At 42.9% G+C, this 21198-nt stretch overlaps 2 protein-coding genes across 3 annotated transcripts in view; both read right to left on the bottom strand.

The window, feature by feature from the left end:
• Nucleotides 1-1671: 1671 nt before the first annotated feature.
• On the bottom strand, nt 1672-8584 carry kctd13 (potassium channel tetramerization domain containing 13). 2 transcript variants are annotated; one of them, XM_061026184.1, is made up of 7 exons: nt 8180-8584; nt 6616-6876; nt 6127-6296; nt 5617-5700; nt 4534-4586; nt 4144-4339; nt 1672-3155 (listed from the first exon to the last, which is right to left on the bottom strand). In XM_061026184.1, exons 2-7 carry the CDS (start codon nt 6851-6853, stop codon nt 2907-2909), a joined length of 990 nt encoding a protein of 329 aa, XP_060882167.1. In that variant the 5' UTR covers nt 6854-6876; nt 8180-8584; the 3' UTR covers nt 1672-2906. The 2 variants fall into 2 exon arrangements, with proteins under 2 accessions (XP_060882167.1, XP_060882166.1); XM_061026183.1 differs by having other exon boundaries at nt 5617-5706; nt 8180-8583.
• Nucleotides 8585-9546: 962 nt separating this feature from the next.
• sez6l2 (seizure related 6 homolog (mouse)-like 2) overlaps nt 9547-21198 on the bottom strand; it is a 17509-nt gene continuing 5857 nt past the window's right edge. The window contains exons 5-19 of the mRNA XM_061065912.1: nt 19515-19648; nt 19167-19359; nt 18800-18985; nt 18513-18696; nt 18254-18417; nt 17422-17616; nt 15634-15772; nt 15037-15233; nt 14139-14333; nt 13497-13691; nt 13199-13390; nt 13000-13038; nt 12247-12364; nt 12029-12140; nt 9547-10893 (exon numbers count right to left, since the gene is read on the bottom strand). Of these exons, the coding sequence (XP_060921895.1) occupies nt 10864-10893; nt 12029-12140; nt 12247-12364; nt 13000-13038; nt 13199-13390; nt 13497-13691; nt 14139-14333; nt 15037-15233; nt 15634-15772; nt 17422-17616; nt 18254-18417; nt 18513-18696; nt 18800-18985; nt 19167-19359; nt 19515-19648 (2273 nt within the window). The 3' untranslated portion in view covers nt 9547-10863. The remainder of the gene's footprint in view (nt 10894-12028; nt 12141-12246; nt 12365-12999; nt 13039-13198; nt 13391-13496; nt 13692-14138; nt 14334-15036; nt 15234-15633; nt 15773-17421; nt 17617-18253; nt 18418-18512; nt 18697-18799; nt 18986-19166; nt 19360-19514; nt 19649-21198) is intronic.

Raw genomic sequence — 21198 nt, 5'->3', positions numbered from 1 at the left:
ACTAGGATCAATATTTCAATTGCTTTTGAAAAATGGAGAGAGGTTAGAACACAGAAAGGTTTACAGAGCGATGCAGAGCTGGATAAACACTGAAGCTTCAGTGTCCACCACATGGTGACCTGCGTGAGCATCCACTCAAGTTGATAGAAAGGAGGGGGGGCGGGGGAAGACAGCTCTCTCCAATGTTTTGAATTTGGACTGCAGTACCCACTTTAACCACTAGGTGTCAGATTACAATAAAGGGTTAAAACTATGATAAATCAAATCCACTCACTGGCAGCTGCTACATCCACTAAGACACTCACCTGTAGGTAAAGCTAGTTTTAACAATGCTTTCTAGAGGGGAAAGGTTATAGCGTGGTGTTATGGTGAAGATGGCACCCTTTCTAATCTGCGTCTCGTGTGTATTTGGTTATCTACGTGACTTACAAAGTGCAGTATTTGAAGTGTCGACGTTAAACAGGTGTTCAATGAGCGTTTCTACACAGGTACATGCTGTCGGGTTTGTATTTTACACCTGTGTACAGGTCAAAGTTAGCAACAGTTACCATTCACTCAAACGGTGCACATAAAGACTGATATAAACATTAAACACAAACATCACTTCTTAAAGAACAACCTGTCTCTACAGTACCTTAAATCTGCTCTCCGCGGACGAACCAGGAAGTGACGTCAGATCAGCGTCAAGCCCTTTCAAAAACGAATCTGAAATGTTTTGCGGTTTGTATTTTTCTGCATATAAAACTAATTAATAATGATTAATTAATGAAGAGTTAATTATACATGCGCCGATGTTCATAGAGAAATAATTAGTTATGACGTCACAAGCATTTCTTTAGATTAAACTCTCCATCATGACTTTAACTAATTCATACATTTCTAAGATTATCTACGGAAGCCCTAAGCCGACATACAACCATGCATTTTGTTTAAAGTCTCCATGACATGAAATTATTTTTCTCCCGGTTTTAATCCAGTGTTCTTGTGTTAAATGTTTTTCATTTATCTGCCAAATATAATAATAACTATAATGATATTTATTTGGTATAGCACCTTTCACAGAAGTAATAAGAAAAGAACACAGAAAAACAACACAATAACTACCAATTAAATGTGGTCAAAAGCCAATATATATTTCAATAAAGTATTTTTTTCACATCTAAATAGCCGTTTTCTCTCTTCCTGTGAAATGTTACAAATGTCTGATGACTCATCCTACACTCAGGGCGTTTGGATATTTTTTTGGCCCAATTAAAAAAAACTTTCTCGAGACACATTGTCCTCCTATGAGTGGTGTGAATAACTTAAATGTTTTGTGGGAGTTCAGGTAAGCACATTAAAAAGTTATCATGAAGTCAGCAGCTCTGGATCAGTTGGTGGAGTCGGTCGTCTCTCAACCGGAAGGTCGGGGGTTCGATCCCCATCTCCTGCAGCGACTTCTCCGATGTGTCCTTGGGCAAGACACTTAACCCCAAGTTTCTCCCGCTTCTTCGTCTGCAGCCTCTACCATCAGTGTGTGAATGTGTAGGTGTGACCTGCGGTATAAAAGCGCTTTGAGTAGTCAGAAGACGAGAAAATAACGATATAACCATTCACACTTTCCTGTGTCGACATTTCATTTCTTTATTAAACTTTCTGAACGAGCAGACAAACGAGAGCAGGAGTCGATGATGGATTGCACAAGTGATTTATTCAGAATATTCCCATGACCACGACAGGACGGATGTTCAGTTAGTGCATATAAAGGTGACTTTACTAACGAGGTGAGAGACACATTGACCTCATTGAGAGTGATTAGATTTACACAAGACACTGGTGAATAACAGACAGGACAAACTTGTCCTCTCCCTGAGGGTAAAACAAACACCGCCCAGTTTGAAACGCCGCCGCCGCCATCATCACTTCACGGACCAAAACATGGCGAGGGGACGTCGGGGTTTTAGGTATCAGACGTGACGAGAAGATAATGGCTCAGAATAAAAAAAGATGCAATACCAAAGAAATGGTCACGGTGTCCTGTTGAAACATTAAACCAAAAAAACATGAAAGTTCACCGTCTCCGGGTCCAGAGTCAAAAATGTGACGTGTGCTCTCGAGTGCATCGTATCGTTCAGAGGATTAAAAAACGCACGCAAGGGGGCCGCGTCGCACAGAGATCGCAAACAATACATTAAATACCGACAATAAATTAGGTTCATAAATTAATTAATAATAAAAAAAAAAAAACACATCTTGAAGCAACAGCAGTAATAATTTAAATAAAGAAAATTAAGCTGCTCAACAATCTCACTCATCCCTAAACACGCCTCCGCACTTCGATTCCAGTGTTTACGTTTTCTAACTAAACCCGACCGACCGCGGTGCGACGGGAGGAAAAGGCTGCGGGTGTTTAACGCCGTCTTTTTCCTTCAAGTCAAACGCGGAGGAGGTCGCCAGTGCATATCATCAAACACCTACACTAACAGTGGGGCCGCCTGCTCCGGGGAGAAATCCAACCAATCGGGTGGGAGTTTTCTGAGGCCGGATCAGCGACCCGCAGGAAGTTCCTTCACCTTTGTAAAGTAATACCTCCTCCAGTTTCACCTCCCAGGTGATCGTACACACATCCTAATTTATTATCTACACTTCCTTCTTGTAAACAGAAGCTTCTCTCTCTCTCTGTATCTCGCCCACTTCAGTTACAAATCAGTCATCAGCTCTCACGTCTGTGCAGAACAGAAGCGCGTGCAGAGCCGTTGCTATGATCGAGGACATCATTCACTGAGAACATGAACACACACACACACACACACACCCACACACACACACACACACACACACACACACACACACACACACACACACACACACACACACACACACACAGGTGAACACGCTCCTCCATGTCCCGTGTTTTTTTCACATTATTAGTCCTTATAAACAGTCTGCTGGCCGGGCCCTCTTTCATCGTGCATTATGTGCCTCCTCACGTGGATTCTCCTCACTCGCCGGTCGCCTCCCACGGCGCCCTCCTCCTCCGATTGGCCGGCTCCCAGGGACGACCCGGGGCCTCTTGAGTCTAGGAGGTGAAGGCCGCCGGGACCGGATCCTCTGTTGTTCTCGTAGATGAGGATGTTGAGGGTTTCTTCAAAGATTCGAGCTTCAGGAAATTCAACCTGAAAACAAAGACGATGATTTATTCATTTTAAAGTTTAAGTTCAAATGTTTTACATGAAATCCACTCTCCGTCTTTGAGAACATGTTGCAATAGTTTGCTGGTCTCTGTTAGTAATCCTGAGGCTGAATGTGTCGAGCTGTGTTTTTGATCAGACTGTGACGTCGTCAGCCGAAGACGAGCACAGAGACGGTTGTCATTATTTTCAATACTTCATGATTCCACATGTTTCAAAATGATATCTCTGTTATAATGATAGGATCAAAACATACCAACGCTTCCACATCTTTTTCATAACACCGGTGTGTAGGAGAGAAATTAATCCTTCAAAAATTGCAGAAATACCTCAGCAACATTTCGTTACTGACAGTTTGCAGGAGTTCGCCTCCTTCTTTAAATAAAGGAAAAAAAGAAATTTCCCAATATTGGGTGTGTATGACTTTGATTTTTGTTGCCATGGTATTGAAACTGGTCTCGATATTGTTCTATTTTTTTTTTTTTTAAGATTTATTTTTGGGCTAGATAGGACAGCGGATAGAGTTGGAAATCAGGGAGTGAGAGAGATGGGAATGACATGCGGGAAAGGCCTCACAGGTGGGATTTGAACCTGGGCTGCCCGCTTGGAGGACTACAGCCTTCTAGTAGTTCAGATTTTTACTATTGTCACAGTGAGGTTTTAAATTCTGGTATCGTGACAACCCTCAGGAGACGACTGGACGATGGAATAAAATGTGCTGAAGGTGAATGACCTAACAGTAAAAATCAAAAGGTTACACAATGTTTTCCAGCACAACGACTGTAAATGTTAAAAGAGTCCAGATGTGTGTTTCTTAACATCTGTTAGGGTTGCTGGTGTGCACATTTGGTAACCTCCCGACAGCAGCAGGCTGCTGTTCTGTTTTCTGTTTGTGCTAAACTCCCGAGCAGAAACCAAAGAAACACACTTCTTAACATCTTAGCATTCAGGGCTTTAACGTCCTCATCCTTACTTTGGTCTGCTTCTTCTCGGTGGCGTAGACGATGGAGGTGCAGCACACTTCAGCGATCTTGCGGCCCTCGCCGTAGAAAGACCAGCAGCAGATCTCGTCGCCCAGCACGTCTTTCACAAACAGGACGCGGCCGTTAAACCGCAGCACCAGCTTGTCAAAGAGTTCGATGTTCTTCAGCAGGTTGTCGTCAGAGTTGCTGGTCACAGAGAGACAACGGGGTAAGTGATTACAAACTGAGGAGATTAAAGAGCGCTTTTCGTTTTTTTTTACTAAGAAAGTTAAAGTCACAGGAAAACACGAGACCCTGAACGTTTATCATGACAGGATCACGACTTTCACACTCTAAGAAAGCTCCTGAAAAACTCAAAGAACCAACGCTGTGTGTCGTACCTGGTGTAAGAGTATTTGTTGTTTCCTCGGTTGTTCTGTAGTTTCACCACTGGCTGCAAAGACAAGAAACAGAAATCATCCAGAGTAAATCTGCAGTCTGAGGCTCGTGCAGTCGATTCATCCGGACAGTAAAGCGTTGACTGTGCTCTCTGGAGTTCTTTCATGAAGCGTTTGATTGCTGAGTAGAGCAACGCTGCACGTCCGTCTTGTCTCTATGACAACAGTCTGTGGACAACGGCCACTGTATGACCGACACCACTCCGTTACTTTTTACTGCATGTTTTTTTTTTTAGATCGTTTATATCTCTCGATCTTTCTGAAAAGTTGAAATATTTTCAACTCGAGGGCTCGGAGAGGCCGAACAAAAAAGGCGTAGTTGTAAAAAAGACTCTGCACTTCTTCTCCAGGCGGCCGTCTGCTGCTGTGAACGCTCTCTACTCATTTAAAACAATTTTAAAAAAGAGGCAACTTAAAAGTCCTCCAAGAGTTAAATAATGAAAATAAAACCATTTCTGACATAGTTTACATCTTCAGTTACTGTGAAACACTTTCTAGAAACACAAAGAGACCCCGCAGACTTTTCTAACTGACTGCTGATCTAAACTAAATCATCTACCTACCATCTGTACAGAGAAACTATGACACCTGGTACAAAGGAGTACATTGCAGAGTTAGGATCTCTTAGCTTCAAAGATCGTCGTCATCGGCGCTCCTGACTGAGAGCTAATGTATTCAGCAGGATCCTGAAGAGAGTGTGGAAACACGAGCACACCAGACCCATACTGCACTCTCTACACCGGCTTCCTGTCTCACTCAGGATCAATATCAGATCTCATTACTCGTCCATCAATGCCCCTCCAGACCTCAGAGAACTGCTCACCCCACAAACTCCCACAAGACACCTCAGACACCAAACTGCCTCAGACCCCCCAGGACTAAGCTCTGCTCTAAAGGGGGGTGGGGGGGCACAGAGCCCTCTACTCTACTCTACTACTACTTATTCAGAATTTTTAGCACTTTGAGATGTGCTTCAAACGTAAAGTGTGATATAAATAAAATGTATTATAATTAATATTATTTTACCTTTCTACAAGTGGCGATCATCTTCTGTTCTTCTTTGGCCGAGGTGATCATGGGGATACGACAGACACTCTCAAAGACGTCCTTCTGTTTCTGAAGGGAGAGAAAGTTCAGTTATTGAAATTAATCTGCAACTTCTTATGTTTAGTATGACCAATAAGGCTTTCAGATTAAGGGCACGTATTCCTCTCAGGATCAAACTGAGAGCAGATGAGCTCAGCTGGGTTTCGATCCACCCATCCATTATCTATTCCACTTTTCCAGACTACATCCTGGACTGTTCACCGGTCAATCACAGCGCTGACATATAGAGACCGACAACCAGCCACACTCACAGTCAAATTTAGAGTCACCAGTTAAGCTAATGAGCATGTCTTTGGACTGTGGGAGGACGCCGGAGTACCAGGAGAGAACCCACACATGCACAAGGAGAACATGCAAACTCCACACAGAGAGACTCCTGTCCAACTGGGACTCGAAGCACTTTCTAGTTCATCTGTGTCTTCAGTTTACCTGCATGGCACTGAGGCAGTGCTGGACGAGTCCCTGGACCCGATAGTACTGGGCCTCCTTGAGAACCTCATCCAGTTCTCTGTGATCCTCTGGAAGTGGCACTGAGCCATCTCGCAGGAAGTTCAAAACCAGTCCAAAATGTCGGCCAGACCGATCCAGAACAACCCAACCTGGGAGAGCAGAAGAATGTATTTATTTTGAAACCTTTAAAAAAGTAGACCCACAGTGTGAACGACGAATGAGGTCCTAGCTGAACAGTACAAACACATCATAAATAATAATTTCCAGATGTTTGATAAGTCAGTATGGTCATTTATGAACACTTTAGAGTGGATCAACAGACACAGTTTCATCTTCACCTCCTCCTGTTTGGGAAACATCACCAAATATTAAGAACAAGTGTGGACACACCTTTCACATACACACATTAGAAAACACAAGAATTAGTACTAAAAATAACAATAACAAGAAACAGATTGAGACACTCACCTTCTGAGTCTATGGTGACCTCAGTACTTCCATTACATATGCTCTGCAGCAGACTGTCCTCCTTGCTTAAAGTCTGGACGGTTGTGTAATGCAGCGAGCCGCCCACGTTTAATTTGACGTACTTGCTCCCCAGCAGACCTCGATTCCTGAGCGGGTCCGAGTCGTGGAAGGCAGGCTGGGAGACATCAGGCTGGGCAGAGTCAGCAGCATGACTGCCAACTGAAGCCTCAGCAGACATGGAGCTGAGGAGTCACTTCCTGACTGTAAGAAAGAAGAAACCCACAGCTGAACACTGCGCTCAGGAGAACAGGGCTCCAGATGTCTCAAAGCAGAGTTACAGTTCTGTACAGCTGGACGAGCTTTAACGGGTTATACTTGGTCACTCAGCATTATCAAGAGAATTACCAGGCTATGTGAAAGACTGCAGGTTTGACCCTCGGTGACCTGACACAGCTGTACATAGTAAAGACTTCAGTCAATCCTGGCTGATCATCATTTATTCAAAGAGTTTAAGTTGCTTCTGCCCGTCTACAGATTCATCCGGCCATCTCGCAGGACAAAGAGACTGAAACACTCAAATGTCTCTGCTGCATTTACCTTTTTAAATCATTAATCGTGTTTACATTTTAACCTGTTTTGTTTCTTAATGTATTTTTTAGGGATGCACAATGTTATCTGCATAATATCAGTATAGGCAGATATGAACACTTCTCCTACGTATGACCAACATATCGGTCGTAGATATCAACACATTCAGGAGAATGTAGGAATGTACCATAATGCTTCACCTTATCATGGGATGTATTTTAAGTTTGTGGACCCACCTCAGCTCAACTGTCTCATTCCTTATTCATTCTTTGTAACATAACAATGAGTAAGGTCTTTTTACCTGCTTTTTGTAAAGTGTCTCGAGATAACACTTGTTATGAGTTGATATTATACAAATACAAATGGATTGATTGATTGAGAAGTTTTAGGTCTGATCTACAGCTAGTTAAAATGTGTTGTACTGTATGAGCTCCATAAAAAACGGGCACAGTTTTATTCTATTTCCTACAGAGCTCACTGTCTGTCCGCAGGATGTTACAGTGACTACTTTAAAAAAACAATGTAAATGTAATGACTCTCAGTTTTATTACTGACTGTCGATAATTAAAAAGAATAAATCTCTGCTTCTCTTGTTTCAGTCTGTTTTTAAAATACAGACTTTCACAACAAGAGTCAAGTTGATTCTAATACAGGAGAGACTTATACATTTAAAAAAAAAGGTCAATATCGACTAAAATAAGTTTTGAGATATCGGGAAAAATCAAATCTGTTGTATGTGTGTTTTAATGCAGACTACAGAACAAATGATCCTCCATTTGGGGATAATACAGACAATCTTGGACCTTGAACATAGCTTTAAATATAGTTATGTGTTCATGAATTTAACCTTAACGTGATGTACGATGAATAAGACAAGAAGTATAGTGAGCTCACAAAGAGACAGCACTGACTGACATCAAGTTAGTCACGATAATAAAGATGCTAGATGCTAATTTATCAAATAGTTTGTACTCACCACACTGAACATCAAACGCAGCTTCAAATATGAACCCAGGAGAGCAAACTATAAATGTAATAATCAGTCAAAGATCGATAAAAGGGCCAATCAGCTAGCATGAAGAGCTCAAAGCGCACAGATACATTTAAAACTCATCAGCCAGCGAAGCTAAATCAAAGCGGCTAACAACAGCTAGCTCTGCGTCACTCTACGAATCCTCCTCTGAATATTACTATCGCTTCTTCGTCACTGAATATTTAGAAACTAGCCACTAAACACGCAGCACGTTAATTTACACACGACCGGTTCCATTGTCGGGCATAAAGATTATTAACTGATGCTAACAGGAGAAGCTAGCTAAATAGGTCAGTCGGAAACGAAACCAGCGCATCTGCTTCCGCTGTTTTTCTTCTTCTGCGTTTACATGTCTGTGCAACGCAAGATGTGACGTAACGCGTCTGCCGCCTAGTGGAACAAAACCGCGTGTTCCTAAAACCCGCAGTACATGAAGGTTATATTTATACCACGTTTTTAATTCTCATAAATGAGTTCATAAACTAAACAATACATCTTAAATATATTCAAAATTAACAAGCTTAAAACTAAACATGTTTTGACTCCAGATCAGACCCCTCACTCTTCTTCTTATGCTGTTTCCTTATCTATTTTTTTAAAATACATTTTTATATATTTTTTTTCCTCTGTTCTTTGTACTAATATTAAACAACAATCAAGTCATTTTTACTGTAATCCTTCGACATTAAAAGGAGCATCATTAATAAGTTTTGATTATTTTCTTGTACATGTTTTGAAATTTGCTCAACGCAATAAAAAAAAAAAAGAGAGTTAATCATGGTGTAAATTCACGAGTCGTTGCTGCCCTCTAGTGGTCACAGTAGTGTACTGCAACAACAACTCACTTAAATTGGCGCTAATGTGGCAGTGAACGCTTCCGGGAAATACTTTCAAAATAAAATATCCAAAACGAATTCAGAAACGACTACCTAGAGTTTGATTCGTACCAAACCAAATAGATTAATCTATTTTGAATACATTATTTTAGTCCATTACATTACACTTCGGTCAGTGGTTAAGTAATTGACACTGTGAACTTTTCAGTAAATAACAGAAACATTTGTACACTGCATAGTATAATCCCTAAATTGTTTTTATTGTTTAGTTTCTAAAGGTGCTATGTTAATAAAGTTATTCATATTATTGTCAGTACAGATGGAAATAAGCGACTTGCTAAATCTGAGTGCAACCATCTTTTCATTTTTCTTTTTTTTGACGTTGTTGCACAATGTCCCCTGATTAATAAAATAAATAAAACGATGTGTGCGTGTGTTATGTGAAGGAAATAAACCACATCTGTACACATGTAACACCATTCAACAGAGACTTTATTTCCAGTTCAGCATTTAAGTTCACTGCCTTCCAAAGAGTGTATTCATATATGAAGCAAAGAAATGCTACTGATGAGAAGAGAAGAAGTAATTCTACAAAGCAACAGTCTCCAGGATCCTTCATTTGGCACAGCGAATGACCCGACATTCACCGCCTCGACAATCAGGTATAAATAAATACGTAATGCATCACAGCAAGCAGCCAAAGTTTGTAATTTTCATCAACATAGTGCATACAACATCGAATCTGATAAGAATGAGAACCGTCCGGAACTAGGACGGTGGATGGCGAGATTGAGCAGAAGCAATATAATTTACAATCAGTGCATGCTTTAAGCATTGAATGACATTCATGTCCTCGCCTGGTCCTACGTGACGTGTGACGCGTGACGCTGGGTGACGACGCACGCCAGAGAGAGAGAGAGAGCGGAGAATTAAATAAACACTGCCTTCGTAAACAGTATCGCAACAACAGATGAAACACTTAGAGACATTAAATTATTCGACATTATATTTTGGCACTGAATTTTCATTACGTACAGATAATGAAAATATATCACCTCCCAACACCTTGTAGAAGAGTATACATGAGGCTCATATGTCATTTAGCATTTATATCAACCTCATCAATATTAAGTCAGATATTTACATTCAATTTGTGTGTGTGTGCATGTGTGTGCGTGTGTGTGTGTTACACAGAGAGAAAGACAAAGTGAAGAAGAAGAAGAAGAAGAAACGACTGTGTTGATCTAAAACTCGACTCATGATTAGAAACTTTTCTCCCCCCCTCGTACTGTATCGTTTAGTAAAATGTAAAATATAAACATGAAGAAAACATTCAACGTGTGCCGCGTGGTCATGATCGTAACTTCTGTAAATATTGCCAACTTCTCAGATGTTTTGGCCTCTTAATAATTTAACTGAACGAATAAATCCATCCACCCGTCACCCCTCCCCCCGTTTCCTCCCCCCTCCCGTTCTTTCGCCTCCCATCCCTCGCTGTTCATCTTTGTTGTCAATCTCTTGGTAAGGCACCGGTCCTGATGACACAGACGGATGTGAAGTAGGACCCACGTTTGGCAGACCACCGTATCAGTGCAACAGATCAAAAATAAAACACTGCCACGATTCAGAAAGCTGAGAGAAAAAAAAACATGTTCAAACCGATCATGAAAATAAACGGATGAGTCAAAGGGGGAGTGAGGCCTTAAAATACTACGAAATTAGTTTTTTTTTTTTTCCAAAAGATTTTCATCCTTCTGTGGTTTCTATTTCTCACCGAGACATTTTTCTCCTTTAAATGGAAACTTCGTACTCCCGTGTGTCCTGCGGGCGAAGACAGAAATCAATTAGAAAACATTGTAAACAAAAAACACTTTTTAACACTTTTTAAGACCCAAACAAAGAAAATTACAACTCATTTTTGTATTGTACTTTATGGAGACTAAATGTTCCTGATTCTCATTATCCTACTTTTAAAAGTTTTCATATCTTACAACCATTCCCAGTTTTATTCTTCATCTTAAAGATGACATATCCTCCTCCTCTTCAACAAGTTTAAATAAGTGTCAGAGCTCCTCAAATCATGTGTGTGAAGTTTCTTGTTCTAAATCCACTCTGATCCTGTATTTGATCATGCCTATAAACCCCTCTATTTCAGCCCTGATCAGAACAGGCTGTTTCTGTGTCTGTACCTTTAAATTTGTAAATGAGCTGTGTCTGACCACGCCCCTCTCTGGAAGGGCTTGGGTGTACTCGGGCTTTCTCGCTCCATGTCCTATTGTTTACGGTGAGAAGGCAGACTCAGAGGGCAGAACAAACACCTAGCTGTGGGAGTGTCACCCACCTGGGGGAGGAATTTAGCCAGTCAGCCAGCTCTGCATGGGTCTGTAAACCTTTCTGCGTTCTAACCTCTCTCCATTTTTCAAAAGCATCTCCAATATTGATCCTAGTTTGAGCACGTTTCTGCTCGTGGAGCTTATTAGAAACATGCAGAGGCTTTTTAGGTCGGGTACAATCACTTCTATCTGAACCACTTCTCTTGCCCGCTTCCATCGCTGCAACACCTGTTGGTTTGACCTGATAACTGCTCTCATATCTGGCAAACTGAGGGGCGTCCAAAACGGCCGTGTGGGGGGTCGCCTTAAAACCGCCTACCTTCTCTGGTCCAAACAAATCCAGAGCATTCAGGACCAGAATCTAAAGTTAGAAGGAGGACATACTGGCTGCTGCATTGTTGTCATAGCAACCAGCACTTCAACATGTTTCCTTAATGTCTCATCATATAGTAAGCTCACTTTATCATATCACTCACTACACATCTTACTGATTGGACCTTTAAGACCTCTCACTAGTAAAAAAAAAAAAACCCACCTCAAATATTTAATTCAAGACTTTTTAGGGGCCACATGAACCCTGATAGAAATGAGTCTAAGGTCTGAAGGGTTTGTTTTCTACTCACCCCCGCCTCGTAAAGAGGGTTGTTGAAATCGGACTCGACTGTGATGGGACTGTAGGAGTGTGTGTGAGAAAGAGACTTCCAGAAGAGCGGCTTCCACTCTAGTCTGCATATGCTGAGAGAGAGAGAGAGAGAGAGAGCAAATAGAGCGACACATAAAGAATCCAGTGTGCACAGTGCATGGGAAGAAAACACACACAGAACGGTGACGTCACACTCACTTTGTATAGTACATGTAAATTCCTCCGATCAGCAGGATGACCAGGATGATCGGCAAAATGATAGCCAAGGCGATGTTCTCACTCAGGATCTGATGGGACGGCTCGAACGACTGAGACACTGAGAGAGGATAAAAATAAAAACATCATCACTAAAGAACATTTTCATCACAGCGTTTTCAAAGAACTCGACTTCAGAAACCTGGAGAGAGAAGAAAGAACATCACGTGGTTATCGATTTTCTAAAATGTTTTCCACTCCTGATTGAATCACTTATGAACAGAGTATATGTGTGTTTCCTGCGGTGGTTTGGAGCGTTGGTTGTCCTCAGAAAGTCACTCTATGTATCCCCGAAATGCAATATGCATATAACCACTAGGAGCAGTGTAGAGCTGTACGGTGATGAGACCGGAAATGACAACAACGGCGCCACAAAGTTTAGAAGAAAAGTAAATAGGCCGAGTCTGCAACCACCCGCACCATGATGTCTCAGCGCCGTTGCAAGTATGTGAAAGTTTACGATGCAGCAGGTTGTCAAAGCAGGTATACTTGTTGTTTGTAAAAAAAAATGATCCAGTGTAAAAAAAAAATACACAAAACATGGAGATCTATCTGAGCGTAATTCATCAAACCACCACTAGATGGTGCCAATGTTTCAAAGTCAGCGCTTCATGAAGTCGTTTCAAACACTCTGCGTGACAAACTTTTAATGACTTTAGTGACGTCACAAACAGAAGAGGAGAAACAATAAATCACCTTCTAATTTGTGGTCATCCAGGAGCTCCTCGTAAGCCACTGAGAGAGAGACGAGAAACAAAGTGTGTTAACGCTGATCTATGACTGAACAGTCACTTCTGACAGTGAAGAGACTTCATGAGACATGTTCTGGTTCTGCTCCCTGATTAAAAACAGTCACACCATGTAATAATAATTATGACATGACGGTAACTTTTACCTTTGCAGAAGGGCGGCGGGCTGTTCCACTGAGACGGGTGACCGGGCACGCAGCTGATGATGACCTCTCCGATGAGCTCGTAGCCCTCGTAGCAGAAGAAGCGCAGAGTCTCTCCGGCTTGGTAGCTGTGCTTGTACAAAGTTTGGTAACCGTTGTCAGGGACTCCAGGGTTCGGGCACGGGTCGTATTTCACTGTTCAGAGGAAAAAACGAGGAGAGTCGAGAACTTTTCTCTTTTTTCTTTTATGAACGTCACAGACCGTCAGACAGAAGCAGCAGAGTGCGGCGGGAGAACTTACAGACACACTTTGGGCTGCGGTCGCTCCACTTCGGGGTGCCAGTGTCTCGTCCGTGGCAGGAGATCTGGCTTGGACCCTCCAGTTGGTAACCTTGGTTACAAGAGAAACGAACGACCGTACTGACGGCAAAACCAGCCTCAGGGCGCACTGAGCGCGCTCCGTTGACCACCTCTCCTGGATCAGGACACTGCTGGACTGTGAGGGACAGAGAGGGACAGACATGACGGCATTTATCTCCACCATGTCGACTATATTCAGTTCATAGATAAACCTTGACTCTATATTTATCTAACCTTTACCTACTGTAAGATTTTTTCTCATAGTCCACTGCACAGCTCCTACTTTTGTACATTTTATGTTTTTTTTTTATATTTTACATTTTTAAATTCTATTTATATATTGTAATAGCTTCTTATACTGTATTATTTTGTTGCTAGTTCTGTTTTATTTCCTTGTTAATTGTTTAGCACCAATACACTAAGTCAAATTCCTTGTATCTGTAAATGTACTTGGCAATAAACCCTGATTCTGATTCTGAGAAGTCCCACCTCGGAGGTTCTCATCTTAAAAAACTGTAAAGTAGTTCTGTACAGAGTGCATGCTTTAACTTTCTGTCTGGAGCAGCCATCTTTAAAGTCTGACCTTTGACACACGTGGGTGGACTGCTGCTCCAGGAGAGATCCCACTGGCAGGTGATAATGTCGGAGCCGCTGATGTCGTATCCCGGCTGACACTGATAGGTCAGCACGCTGCCTCTCACGGGGGAGGAGTGGGACGAGCTGATCCAGCCGAACTCAATCTGAGGGAGGGTCGGGCAGGTGTCGTTCGGCTCGACCTCTGCACAGAGAGAGAGAGAGAGAGAGAGAGGGAGGGAGAGACAGAGAGATAGAGAGAGAGAGAGAGCGAGGGGGGGAGAGAGAGCGAGGGGGGGAGAGAGAGAGAGAGGGAGAGAAGGAGAGGGGGAGAGAGAGAAAGAGAGAGTGAGAGAGAGAGAAAGAGAGAGAGAAAGATAGAGAGACAGAGAGAGAGACAGAGAAAGAGAGAGAGAGAAGAGAGAGAGAGAGAAAGAGTGAGAGAGAAAGATAGAGAGACAGAGAGAGAGAGTGAGAGTGAGAGAAAGAGAGAGTGTGAGAGAGAGAGAGTGAGATAGAGAGACACAAAGAGAGAGAGAGAGAGAGAGAGAGAGAAAGAGAGAGAGAGTGAGAGAGAGAGTGGGAGAGAGAGGCACAAAGAGAGAGAGAGAGAGTGAGAGAGAGAGAGTGGGAGAGAGAGACAGAGAGACAGAGACAGAGAGAGAGTGAGAGAGTGAGAGAGACACAAAGAGAGAGTGAGAGAGAGAGAGTGAGAGAGAGGGGGTGAGAGTGAGAGCGAGAGAGAGAGAGTGAGAGAAAGAGAGAGAGTGAGAGAGACAGAGACAGAGAGAGAGTGAGAGAGAGAGCAATGACAGTAATTAAAGATTTCCTCCTTTGCTCGCAGACTTTTACTGATTTAAAAGTTCAAACATCTAAAGACGATCTTAACACCAGTGAGATGCACTTACCATGATAATGAATGAGGAACCCCTGACTCAGGATGAAACTGGAATCATCGGGGTCACTCTGAAACTGAATGGTGACCTCTGACCCCCCAGACACGACCTGGAAACGCTCTCTGGACCCCAGGTACTGTCCAATCACATGCGACATGAGATCACGTCCGTCGAACACAGTCAGCACATCGGTGTGGCGGATGTTCAGACTTTCAGGAGAAAAGACAAAAACAATAAAAAAGACATTTGAGGTTTCATGTAAAAATCAAACGATATTGATACCCGTTTTGATTCCACAGCAACAAAAGAGGAAGTCCATAGCAACCAAGTGTTGGCTCATTTATTGTCTTCAAAGATGAGAATTTGCAGACGAACTTCTGCACGCTATTTGAATTGCACAAACATGTTGGCAACATTTCTGTGTGCAGGAGTTTGCCTTCAATGTTTGATGGATTCATTCCTCTCCTCAGCTCCTCTCATGAAAAAGACTCTTTGATATTATCATTAAAATAACAGATTGTATATAAAGAAGTGAAGCGTGGAACATTTTGACAACCTCAGTAACTATTGTTTGCAGTGTGCTAAAATAAGACAATTTACAATCCTCACATCTGGACATCCAGCTCGATGCGTTTCTCCTCGTTGCCATGGATCTGCCACACACAGTCCAGTCCTTTGGAGTAGCTCTGGGGCCAATCAGGAGACAGGATGGTACCCGCGGGCTCGGTCAGCTCTCCTCCGCACAGAGCTTACAGAAGAGACGAGAGGAGAGGAGAGGAAGTGAGCTGAAGGAGACCACGATGAGAAGGGTGATGAAATAAAAAAAAAACAGAGATGGGGAAAAAGACGAGCCAGTGGAGGAGAATGAATTATTGATGCAGAGAGAGAAATAAATAAAGAGAGAGAGGAATGATCAAGGAGAGCGGATGATGACGTCAGGCGGCTCTGACAGAAGAGAGATGTGATGACTTCAGCCGCAGCAGATTCATAAAAAACATTTTCTTTAACCGGTAAAAAGAAAGGGGACGCATGAAGCAGCCACACTTAAAAACAAGACTAAAAAAAAAGACACACAGCTGTTAGAGCTGATAAATGAATCCATGATTTTTTTTTTTACACCAACCTGTTGAGATCACTTCACACGGAGAAATATCTCTGCTTTATTTATCTTCACACATCTATTTCTGGAGAGCAGATTTAGATCTCACAGACTCTTCTTATATAACACCACGGCAACAAAATCAAGGACTCAATATTTGGTTATTTCTTGAAATTTCACAAATTGCAAGCCAACTCCTACACACCGTCTAATTTGCATGAACACATTGGCAATGTTTCCTGTTTTTTTTTGTTGCACAATTTAGACAATCTGCAGAGATTTTTGATGGATTCATTCCTCTCCTATGTGCTTATGTTTACACAAAAATAAAATATATTTCAGTGAGCGCAAAATGTACTGTAGCAACATTAGCATCACTACCAATCCCCCATCAGCCTCAGGTTGTAAGCAGTCCACAGTTTCCAGAAGGAGAAAGCCCTCGATGTTAAAGACGACCATTCAAACTCTGACCTCTTCAGTGTTCGGATCACTTTCCTTCACATCACTTTCTAACAGCTACCAGTGTTTTCTAAAACACACATTTTTCTGGTTTTTCCGGATGTCTTTCTTGCTTGGTTGTGTTTTTTCAGCCACTCTCTGACCCACAGTCTCGTCTCCATCGCTCTCAGTTTTTTTCAGAAACGAGCAAATGGAGCAGCTGATGACACAGTCTGGGCGCCTGTACTCTTCATGCTTCAACATCTTGACACTCGATGCATCCATCGCCACACTTTTCAGTTTGAATATGAATGAATCAAGCAGCATGTGTTTTATAAACAAAGATAAAAAGTGACTTGTTTGGGAAGCATTTGGCCTAGTGGTCGTTTGCCCCATGCACAGAGGCTACAGTCATCGTTGCAGCGGCCATGTGATCGAATCCGACCTCCCCCCTTTGCTGTGTGTCATCCCCCCTTCTCTCCCCCTCCCCCCAAAGGAAGCTCTACCTTGTTATATTCAGGACAAGATCAGCAAAGGGATAGGACATTCAGCTTTGAAAAGTTCCTCACTTTTGTTCATTGTGCTTTCTCTAAACTGGATACTGTCCTCCTCATTGTGAATCTTTCCTGGGGTAAACAAAACCTCCATGCTGTTTATTAGCTGTCTAAAGATATCTATAGAGATAGGTCATCTCCGAGCTGATGGTCCTGTTTGCTCTCGTTGGTCGTTAAGAGGCATCAGTCTGTTTCATAACCAGTTCAAAACTCCTCACGCTCCTTTAAGTTTTCTCAAATCAACAAAAACGAAGCTCAGGCACAAACGAAGGACAGATCGAGGGATTGAGAGCGTCTGGCACGTACCTCTGCACACGGGCTCGCTGTCATTCCAGTGGGGATTGCTCGGGTCGATACACTCAATGGTGGCCGAGCCTTGTTCCATGACGAAGCCCGGGGAGCAGGCGAAGGTGACGGTGGTGCCCAGCTGATACGTGATGTCACTGCTGCTGAAGTTGCCATGGGGCATGTAGGGCTCCCAGCAGTGTTCATCATCGAAGGCTTGAAGGAGAGACGCAGAAAAAAAGGGAATCAGACACACTGCTTTATTTTTCAGGATATACATTTCCGGGATTCCTTTAGTGGTTTTTAAGAAAATTAAGCAACCATAACAAAGCTTTTCACGACCCAGAATCTCAAACCCTCCTGGATGGAAAAAAAAGCAGGTGTGAGGCGCTAAAAGCTTCTGAATTGTGCATCTCCAGAGCCGAAAATAAATCCCGCTGGAGCGTGGGCAGACTGTAAGCACTCGTTTGGTTCATTACTGCTCTCTTTAAAAACACATCAACTAATGCATGAGGAGAAAGCTTCTTCTTCTTTTTTTTTTTTTTAGTGCTATAGTCCATTAACTCCAAAACCGACTTTCAAACACTACACATCAATACTCTATCAGACATCTTAAAATATCCACAGACAAAGTGACCGCTGATGTCTCTTTTGACTTCTTATAATCGATGCTTCTGGTTATTTTTTTATAAATTACATTGAACTTGTTTTCAGGCTGAAAGCTGACACTGAACTTTAATCGAGGTTGGAAGGGTGAGCAGCTCTGCGGCGTCATTTGTGTTTTTGTTGGATGTGGAAAAAGACTTCACATAAGGAGGATGCATTGTGGGTATCTGAGTTCTCTCCGCTTTACCCTCGTATCGCAGCGCCAGCAGCAGGGGGATGGAGGAGGAATCAGCGGTGAGCTCCAGGTAGAGCGTGGCGCTCTCACTCAGCAGCCCACGCTCCGGGACGTCATCCAGGTCGGAGTCAAAGAGCGGTGGAGACAGGGAACTGTTTCCACTTCGCACGATTAACCTTTCGAGGGGAACAAACCACAAAGACGACCGGGGTGAGCTCGAGAGAAGAGCGAGGCATCACCACTGTTATCTGTATAAATAAAAAAAACGGACTTATCATCATCTTCGTCCAGAGCGATCCTCTCAAAGTGCAGGTGGAGTCGGTGTCCTTCTTTGGCTTCGATTAACCAATGACAGCTCAGGTTGTTCCCGTTGCTGTGGTTACCGACGGACGGAGGAGGAGGAGACAGAATCCGGCCCACTGTTGCATTGCGAACCCATCCTCCACAGGACACAGCTGCGGAAAAAAAAAACCAATACTCCATGTTATATTCTGAGAGACACCTCAATCTCGACGTGTCTTTTTTATATTTAATTTAAATCTCGCTGAGTTTACCGACCGACACAGTGCGGCTCAGGGGTGCTCCAGTGCGGCTGTGTTGTGTTCACACACGTCGCCACCTCATGGCCGCGGACCTGGAAGCCGGGGTCGCAGTGGAAGTGAGCCTGACCTCCGGGATGGATGTCCGTTACTGTCACTCCCCCGCTCTCAGGAGACTGCGGGAACGGGCAGGACAGCAGGAAGGCTGAGGGGGTGATGCAACAGGAAGGAAAGTCAGTTTATTTGGTGTGAGATGAAAGATAAAAAAGTTGAGTTTAAAGATCAAAAGAGTTCAAACTCTTCTAATTTCAACATGCTTTGAAATAATATACTTAAAAAAACATGCTTTCTCTAGTTATGTTACAAAAGCTGAAGGGTTCCTTTACCTTGATAGTGGAGGCTGAACACGCCGTGGTTGCTCTGCTGGAGACTGCGGTAGTGGATGTACACCTGATTGGTCGCACTGCGGATCACCTGACCCTCTCGCATCAAGGTCTCGTTGGCCAGGAGCTCAAGTCCCAAACCTCCATAACCCATGATGGTCAGAGACTCCTTCTTAGAAAGGTTAACCTTCCTCACCTGGAGGGGGAAAACAGTGAATAATGACATGCATCCTCTGTCTCTGCAGCTGTCTTTATGTAAACAAGTGAACAAGTAAACATTGTAGACTTTATGAAACAAGGATGTGGACTCTGTTAAAGAACAGCAGTCTGGCACGAGCATGCACATTCTACCTGAATCTCCACTCCATAACCCGGGTACACGGTGATGCTGTAGGTGCACTCCAGCGGGGAAAAAGAGGATGTCGATGCAGGATCGGGTGACTCGACGACATCTTCCATCGCTGACAAAGTTGCATTGCATTGCACTGTGTGGAGAGGGAAAGAGAAGAGGAAACTGTGAAATGTGTATCTGAGAAATACAACAATCCTTTCTTTTCCAAAACACAAGACAGCGCTTTGATTTTTTTTTTTTTACAAAAGCTGGATGACTCACATCCTCACAAGTTTGAGTATTTACAGAGTGATGACGGATCAAAAAAACGGCTCTTCAACTTCTGCTTCTCTTTAACAGTTTCATAATGGAAGTGAGACAAACTTCAACAATATCTCATCGAAACATTGATGTTCTCCTTGTTGTTTCTTTTAGCTGATTCATGTAAAGTTGAATTAAAAGTAAAAATATATAGAATCTTTTTTTTTGCCGAGGAAACACCGGAGCGTGAGCTGCTACTGAAAGCTGTCTTACATTAGCTCGTCGGTAAACAAATTCTCTTCCTCAGGTTGGTTTCACCTGCTTGTCTTGACCACAGGTCCTCAAGTCAGAGTTCTTTTTCATTGGAGGGGGGGGGGGCAGCCTTGTTTTGATTGATAACTAATCAGACCTATTTGTTTTTTTTGTACCAGGCTGTAAACATGATTTTTTTTTCTGTAAAACGGCCTTTTTTTGGTTGTGGTGTGTATGTGACTTCTGGAGCTCCTAGAGCCAGCCTCAAGCGGACATCTGACAAACTCCAGGATTTTGTAGTTCTGCATTGGCTTCATTTTTCAAGACCCGAGGTTGCCGCTTGTTTTAAGTCAAATTTTGCAACATTTGATGGCACCAAAAATGCCACAACAAAATCTTTTAGCCCTCATAACATTTTGATCAAGAAACAATTTTTGGAGTGGGAGTGATTGCTGCCGATGTAAAGATGAGAGAGACATCTCGATATCGTCTCTTGAATTGTGTGAACTGTGTGTGCTCTGCTCTGGAAGATTCCTCCCACACTGCTCATGATCTACCCTGAGTATACCAGGAATGTATTTTATAAAGGACTCCTTTTTATAGGCAAAATGAAGATATTCCCCCGAGCTGAGGTACCAACAGAGGAAAGCACAATCCCTGCGTCTCGCTACTCTGTTCAGGGTTTTTGTATTTGAGGCATATGTTCTTGAGCTGAAATTAAATAATTACACAGAAGCTTCCCTGAAATTAGAGGGTTCAGACGGGCCACACACACTCCTCTTAAAGCTGCCACATGCAGAGCAGTGCTGTGGTGATTTAGGGAGCTGAAAGGAAGACCTTGATCCCACAAGCAATTGTGTCTCGCTGACGTTGAAATGAATTACAGCCACACAGGTCGGACTCTGCCTGGTCACCATGGAGGCTGTAATCAAATTAAAACTAATTCTGTCGTGCATGCAAATGCAATCACCGGTTGAGCAATGCTGAAATGCTCCACAGCAGACATACAGTCACAGTCGTTTGCACATATGCACCTCACAGCGGGAGACTGTCCCTATTGGACGGGAGAGGGGGGGAGACATTTTTGACTTTATATCAATACTGTGTGTAATTTGACACGTTCACAACATCAATGAAAGAGCGAAGAAGAACATTCAGATGAACGCAAAGGGAAGCCGTTTCAGAAAGTGC

The sequence above is a fragment of the Labrus mixtus genome, chromosome 20 (assembly GCF_963584025.1).
Source record: "Labrus mixtus chromosome 20, fLabMix1.1, whole genome shotgun sequence".
Taxonomy (NCBI): Eukaryota; Metazoa; Chordata; class Actinopteri; order Labriformes; family Labridae; genus Labrus; species Labrus mixtus.
Note: the sequence above shows the minus strand (reverse complement) of the source record. Positions and strands in the feature narration are given on the sequence as shown.

Coding starts and splice junctions, on each gene's coding strand:
- kctd13 (XM_061026183.1), bottom strand. CDS start 6,853: ATGTCTGCTGAGGCTTCAGTTGGCAGTCATGCTGCTGACTCTGCCCAG. Junction 5,707..6,126: donor ACTGCCTCAGTGCCATGCAG/GTAAACTGAAGA, acceptor CTCTCCCTTCAG/AAACAGAAGGACGTCTTTGA. Junction 3,156..4,143: donor CCGAGAAGAAGCAGACCAAA/GTAAGGATGAGG, acceptor CTTTGTTTTCAG/GTTGAATTTCCTGAAGCTCG.